Here is a 7560-nt window from a genome sequence, read left to right on the forward strand (position 1 = left end):
TAGCTCAGGAACAAAATCTGGGTTTTTGGAGGAACAAAACCTAGGTTCTTTCTAGGTTGTGGATTTGTCTTGGCTGACCAGCCTTCCCTATATGAATCCTAGGGAGAAAGGGGGTCCTACAAGTCAAATCTGAAACTTGTGTTTTCTTTAAAGTTTTATTATGGAAAATTTCAAACATATACAAAAGTATAGAGAATAGTATAATTAACTCCAAAATATCCATCACACAGATTTAACAATTATCAATTCATACCCAATCTTGTTTCATCTATGCTCCCACCTGCCGTACCCTCAGAATATTTCAAAGCAAATAACAGCAGCATTTCATCTGACAGTTTTTCAGTACATTTCTCTAAAAGATAAGGAATTTTTAAAAACAACTACAACACCATACCACAACTAAAAAAAAATACAACAATAATTTGGGAAGATTTTTTTTCAAATTCTGAAAGATTTTGGGACACAATCAATGCATTTCACTGGTACCATGGGGATGGGTACAACACTAAAATGAAGCACACACTTTTTCTGTGGTAGCTGCTTTTTATTAAAAAAACTATCATATTAAAGCCATTCTAGGGGCTTTGGAGGAAGCGAGGAAAGAGTGCTGTCATCACACACCCCATAAAAAAGTTCTATAAAATTTCCATTAAACATGGTTGTCAGTTTCTTAAAGACATCTCTTGGAGGCAGCTGACCCAAATTCTCTTTTAAATCCTTCATTTTCTGTTCCCCACTCATAACAGCTTCCTTCCCTATGCTTTTTCCAAGTGACAACAATTTAGCTCTGTCTCAGCCCTTTGCATTCTTACATGGAGAACTACCAAGTGGGATGAGTAGCTAGCTTAGTGTATTAGAAAAGGGGATCAAAATTGTGGTCAAATGAATCAGTAAGAGAAGCAAAAGAAACCCAGGAAAACTAAATGGCATAATTAACTTGAAAACTGCCTATGCTGCGGTCTTTATCAGTTCTGGCATCAAATAATACAGTATCCAGAATGTATAAAATGAGAAAAAACAATGTTTTCTTCAAAGAGATGTTAAGATAACATGTGAGAAGTGGTTAGGGCATTGCAAAATTTAAGTTTTATTATTTGTATATAGTTTAAAATTTATTTTTATAAAAACTCATAATATTATCTTGTGTTCACTGTATTCATTTTTACAGTTACCTTTATAGCAAGTGATGTATTTTGAATAAAATTTTAAGCAAATTAACAATAGTATAAAAACACTAAGGTTGTTATGCAATCCTAAGTCATGGATTAATCTTAAACTGTGCTATCTACCATGGGGTATGACATAGAAATATGAATAATAATTATTGTCCTCAGACATCTGACAACTGTCTTGAAATGTTTCTGAAACACCTGATACACAAAAGCCACACACATGGTGCCTAGACAGCATATACTCTACTAGCACCAGATTGGAAGGGGATTGTTTTCCCACACAGTGATTACAAAATATTAATTGAATCAAAGAACCTACAGTGATGCCAACCACATTTCAAGTAGTATCTCAGGTGCAGGATACTCACAAGGTTAGGAAACATAGTCCTTACTCTCAAGGATATCATAGTCTAATGGAGAAGGCAGACACATCATTAAAACACAACAAAGGCTACAGGTGCTGAATTAAGTCTTTTCGCGTACAATAGTACAACAACCAGGGCAAAAGTGTCAGTGGAATAGTCAGGGAAGAACTGTCTCAAGATGTAGGAGGAAAACCAGGCGAGCTATCTCCTTGGGGACATGGAAATGCTCACCTGTACTTGACAATTCCATTGAACAGTGAGTTCACATCAATGATTCTTTCAAAGCAAACCTGAACATCTTTGCCGTTCATCTGGAAAAACAAATCAACATATAATTAACAGGCTTATTCTAATTTCACAATTATTCCAATTAACAAATCTACTGAGGACCTACGATGTGCATCAAACACTTAGCATTTGGAAAGCCTTCACAGAATTATCTAATGCAGATCAAAGTCTACAACAACAGCTGAGGGACTAACTAGCCAATAACAAAATCACCAGGAAAGAACTTATACTAGAAATTTTGCAAATGGGGAGTGGGCATCTAAGACACAAAAAGAATTCCTAAATTCCAGGTTCTGGACTCAAGGCTTAAGAAATAATTCAGGGTGGTTCCCACCCAACAAACAATTCACATTCTTGTGGCCACATAGCCATGCAAATAGATAATTACAATAAATTGTGAGAATCATGACACAGAAGATGATTTCTTAACCCAGATAGTGAGGAAAGGCTTTTCATAAGGAGATGTCCATGAAGTATCTATTTTTATTATCTCCAATAAAGATTTAAAAAAAACCAAATAAACAGGCAATAATTAGAACCAGTTTTCAACCTTATATCTGTCTGACCTCAAAGCCCCAATGTAGTTTCTATCACATCAAGTTACCCCTCATAATGATGCTAGTCACCACAGTGACTTCACTTCTCATAGTGCTGTTTGGCCATTAATGTTTAAAATCTGCTAAATGCAGTATAGCAGTTTATCCAGAGGCAACAAGCAGGGAAATATTGATAATACTCTTTATGGTAGTGCCTGGTGGCTCCCCAACAAGGGAAGCCTAGAGGTGAAAACTTCGCCCAGCTGAGTGAGGCTAACTTTTCACCTGCCTTTTCCCAGGTACAGCTGATTCCAAGGAACTACTCTCTCTGAAGACTGGAAACCACTCCAGCTTCCAAGACCTTATCACTGAGTAAGGACCCCATTTTTCCTGGAAGGAGCCTCCAATGTTAGTATCACTTTCAAGATGACTGCTCCTGCCTATGTATTTCTGAACATAAACAAATTGGCATTAACTAATCTTCTCAAATGTAATCAATCAAGGCAATTAAAAACCTTTATATTAACTGCCTCGAATCAATGCAAAGCAATAAAGCAATTGAATTATTTTGTAACAATTTTCTCCTTTCAGTTTGCTTCTTTTACAGATTTTATACATCTATATCTCTATATCTACATCCATACATATCATTTCTTGAAAAAAATGTTATACTGGGTTACAGACACAGTAACAATTATGTATTCAGTATATCTATGTTAACTTCTAATGTTTCTGCTCTATCCATTATCTGTAACAAAGCATTTGACCAGCTGAAAATACCAGCTGTTTATAAAACATACAGAAAATTACTTTCTCATGTCAGCAAACCTTGATTATCTCTGGAGAATACTGTTTTTCCTTTTTTTGTCAAGGAGAGAGCTAAAAAATTTAACTGTACATTTTTAGTGCCATTACCAAACAGGCTCTTAGAAGATGAAAATCCCAACTATACGTCAATCTTTGGAGCACTGAGGTGTTAGAAATTTTCTATATACTCCCTCTGGTCATGTGTTTTAGCCTGAAACTCTTAAGTCTTTGGGAGTTTAAAAAAAAAAAAAGAATTTCCTTCAATCCTTTAGTTATTTTGACTAGACTAGATTTCAGAGAATATTTCACAAAAATCACTTATATTAACCTGACAGTCAATTCTTATAAACAGCACTACTCACTCTAAATGTCTCTGGGGAAAAACAAGCAAAAAAAAAAAAAAGACACCCAAAAAATGTTTAGGCTAACAATTCTTAAGAATTGGTTAATATGAATATTGTGCATTTTTGTCTTTGTTAAATACATAATTTAAGAAGCAAATAAGATGATGCACAATTTCAAGTAAAAATATTAAGTTAAGCCTCCCAAATATTTGTGACAGCATTTCAGGTAGAAGTTTTATCTACAAAAACATCCATAAAATAAAGATCCAATATATCTGCCGTGTTAATGTTAAAGTAGAATTTAGGAATCTTCTTGAATAAGTAGTTTCTTGGGAAAAATATTTTGGTCCTGGGACTGTTTGAATAGAAAAAGTAAATTTGTTTGGAACTAAAAATATTTGCTTCAAAAATACAAAATATATCACTGTTAGAGAAAAATATTCAATAACCATATTTGATTAGACTATATAATTCAGATAATAAAACTGACATTGGCTTTAAAAAGTCACTCATTTTCTAGTTTACTCTTTTCCTTGACAGATTTAATACAGAAATAAATTTTGTGAACTGAAACTTATACTTTGTTTAGCTGGATGTAAATGTGTAAAAAGATTAATAGTCAAAAGAGTGGCAGAAAGTTTCCCCTAAAAGTACAACAGCACCCACGTTTTAGCAGCAATCATATACAATACTAGCAATTTGTAGACTCAGCACAAATCAAACAGAAAAATCTTTGAATGCTGTGAAGTTTAAAACACACACACACACACACAAGGGGGTGGCAAAAGAGTATATATTCTAAAATTCTATAAAGTTCAAAAACAAACAAAACTTTTTGATAGGATTAGAAAACAGGAGGGCAAGGTAGTGAATGGGAGGTTGCATGAATTAGGCTTTTGAATTAAAAGTAATGTTCAATTTCTTGAACTGGATGCAGGTTACACGTGTATTCACTGTGTAAAAATTCATTAAGTTTTATAGTAAGGACTTGTGTATTGCATATAAATAAAATATTAATTTTTTTAAAAGTGCAACATTACATTTTTAGCAGTAACTGTTTAAAAACAGATCACTTTGAGGAGCAAGAAAATGTCGTAAACAATCACTTTCCACGTTGTACTCATTTTTTACTAGTAGAAAGTTTTCAAAATGCTTAAGTATTGTATATGGAATGATCTTTCCCCTCCAATACCCTCTTCACGAAGTTGGCTTTCCCTCTGATTCTGACATGGCTGGGAGAACAGAGGGAGCTCCAGAAGAGATCTACAAAATGGGACTCCTGATTTTAAGTAAGTTTCAAGGCAAATGTAAGAGTTCTTAATTTGGCACCCAAATAAGTTTGTCATGAGATAAAATACTTATCCACAATCTTTAAAAAATATAGCTCAGGTGTTCTGAGAGTTTAAGAAGTCTTTAACAGCTGAATATCAAGAAAGCAACCTCATTCAATAGTCATGTTATCACCAGAGAAATTCAGCTGAATGTCATTAAGTTCAAACATGTGAAAGAACTTTCTGCCAGATACTAGTTTATATTGAGATAACCAAAGTTCTTCTAGGGTATTGGAAAAGGAGCAATAGGAAATGGAAGTTGAGTATGCTACAGAATATTTCATGAATACAGTTTTCATGTATATATCTAGATGTGTTTGGCAAACAATAGCTCCACGAAAATATCCACTCTATAAGGTAATAATTTGTTAAACTGTACTTGAGCTATAGGGGAAATGGTCATTTCAAGTCAACAGCGAATAAACCATTAATTAGATTTTTTTTGAAAATCAAATGATGTGTATATGAATAAACAAATTTCTGAAAAGCACAAATTAGATCACATTTCTCAGGACAAAACTGTGCAGTGCAGAAAGAGCACAAGATGCAAAGTCTTTAAAGATTTTTTTTAAATTCAAAACTGATCATTTTAAACCAATTCCCACCACCAAAGGGCTTGCTGTCAAGGACTAATCACATGAATGAGAAAACAAGTTAAGGGGGGAAGGAATAAAAGATGCCCACACAATCAAGGTGATTGGATTTTAAAGGCCTTCATTATAAAACAAACCACAAAACTGCAAACTGGTAGCTCGCGCTCGCTCTCGCTCTCTCGCTCTCGCTCTCGCTCTCTCTCTCTCTCTCTCTCACCCGGTACACATATACACACACACACACACCCCACCACATATACATACACACACATACATACACACACACACACACCCCACCCCCCCACCCCCCGTAAAACAAAACGGGCGAGGACACACATCCTTAAGCAGTTAAGGCACCTTTTTAAAAAATCCTATGAGGCTTTAGCTTACCGAAATATTTTACAATGCTACCAAGAAGGGATTTTCAAAGCAACTGAAACACGCGCAAATTGTCTGAAAGCACTGCCTGGCAATTGAGACACTTTGCAAGCGTGATTCAGAGATTTGCCAAGAAAACAAAAGAAGCTTCTCTCCACCCTGAAAGACAGCACATGGTATTAGAGGTGCTCCGGAAATTATTTGTTTTAAGGTGTGTGTGTGGGGGGGGATCATTAGTTCTGTGCAGGGTCGGTACATACTAGGGATTGCTATCTGGCAGGGACGGGGCCATGGAGTTTCCATTGGCTGGGGAACCGCCCAGCTTTAGTTTTTCCAGATACTCGGCATGCACGGGCTTGTGGCACTGGAGAACCTTGATTGCATCTTCGATTTTGAACCACTCTCGCTTCCTCCCAATACTAACTGAATCTTCCCAATCCTCCAGGATCTCTGTAACCGTCAGTACATACACGTACGTTCTGTGCTTGCGATCTTGGTTCTGTTCGAATATGCCCAGGAGCCGGCCTAACTTCCCCCTGACTCCCGCCTCTTCGTACACCTCTCGGACTGCTGCACCATCCGGCTCCTCCTCGGGCTCCATGCCACCGCCCGGCACGATCCAGCGGTCCGGGTACCGACTGCTACTCACTAACAGAACCTCGTCCTCCTGCTCGCTCCGGAAGCATAGGCACGCCGCCCGCTTCTTGAACCCCTCTGGGTCGTAGGTCCGCGTCTGGTTCGGCTTACACTTCATCCTCGAGGCCGACGCCTCCCGCCGCCGCCGCCGCCGCCGCCGCCAGCCGAGGTGCTGGGAAAGGAAAGGGCCGAGGCGAGGGGCGGGGAGACACAGGCGCCTGGCCCGCGAGCCCAGGAGAACCGAGGGAAAAATGAGGCGGGGGCGGGAAAGCGGGAGGTACGTCAGTCAGTCCGTCGGTTGGGCAGCCAGCCAGCCGGTCCAAAGCGGTGCTGGGGTCTGAGGAAGGTAACACGGATCCCTAGAGCCTAGATGCCTGGGTGGCGGTGCCACCGCCGCTGCCCAGGAGTCCGCAACCCTCCACCGAGCCCACCCGCCTTTCTCGCCCGAGTCCCGCGCCCTCTCTTAGTAGCCCTCGGTGGGGGTTGAGGGAGCTGAGGCGCAATCACGTGCGCGTTCCCATACACGTGCGCGTTCGTGTTTGAGGGAGGGGGCGGGGGCGGGGGTCTCCTGCCTCCACCGCGCGCGATGCCTCAGGCCAACTGCGCAGGCGCTCAGTACCTCTGGGGCTAGGAATCTCCTTTATGTGGAGTTACATTCACCAAATTGTGACTTTGGCCAAGATTGTTTCCACGTGTGCCTTTGGGGTAAACGTGGCTATGGCGCAGCTGGATGTTTCTCTTCACCCTCCCAGCCAAGTTGTACGAAACCGACAAGAAATAGTTTTACGCACAGAAAGGTCAAGACCATCATCATCATCACTCATAATGTATAGCACTAATTCATTTCTATGAAAGCTCGGATTTGTTACAATGATCAGCGGTATTCTTGGCAAAACAAGGTCTAATCTTTGCTGAGTCACGTCATGCAGTTTTACCTCATCAATGGGTTTGGATTTTCAGTCTTGGCACAGCCCCAAGCCAAACAGTTTTCTTAAACCCCTGGTTACCTTACTGTTCCTCAATTTCTTCGTCAGGAACTGGTTTAAGCCACGTTCACTTTGATACACACCTAACAACTGTAGAACCACCCGAAGTAAAGTTTCATTAAAT

General features: G+C 39.3%; 1 protein-coding gene across 2 annotated transcripts; it reads right to left on the bottom strand.

Moving 5' to 3' along the window:
• Positions 1–214: 214 nt before the first annotated feature.
• LOC119523053 (diphosphoinositol polyphosphate phosphohydrolase 3-beta) lies at positions 215–6797 on the bottom strand. Of its 2 annotated transcripts, none has more exons than XM_037821815.1 (2): positions 6285–6797; positions 215–1848 (listed from the first exon to the last, which is right to left on the bottom strand). In XM_037821815.1, exons 1-2 carry the CDS (start codon positions 6566–6568, stop codon positions 1845–1847), a joined length of 288 nt encoding a protein of 95 aa, XP_037677743.1. In that variant the 5' UTR covers positions 6569–6797; the 3' UTR covers positions 215–1844. The 2 variants fall into 2 exon arrangements, with proteins under 2 accessions (XP_037677743.1, XP_037677742.1); XM_037821814.1 differs by having other exon boundaries at positions 6075–6797.
• Between the last annotated feature and the right edge of the window lie 763 nt (positions 6798–7560).

This window comes from Choloepus didactylus, chromosome X (assembly GCF_015220235.1).
Source record: "Choloepus didactylus isolate mChoDid1 chromosome X, mChoDid1.pri, whole genome shotgun sequence".
Lineage (NCBI taxonomy): Eukaryota > Metazoa > Chordata > Mammalia > Pilosa > Megalonychidae > Choloepus > Choloepus didactylus.

Bases quoted from the DNA above. Each gene is read 5' to 3' on its own strand.
- LOC119523053 (XM_037821814.1), bottom strand. From the start codon at position 6,568: ATGAAGTGTAAGCCGAACCAGACGCGGACCTACGACCCAGAGGGGTTC.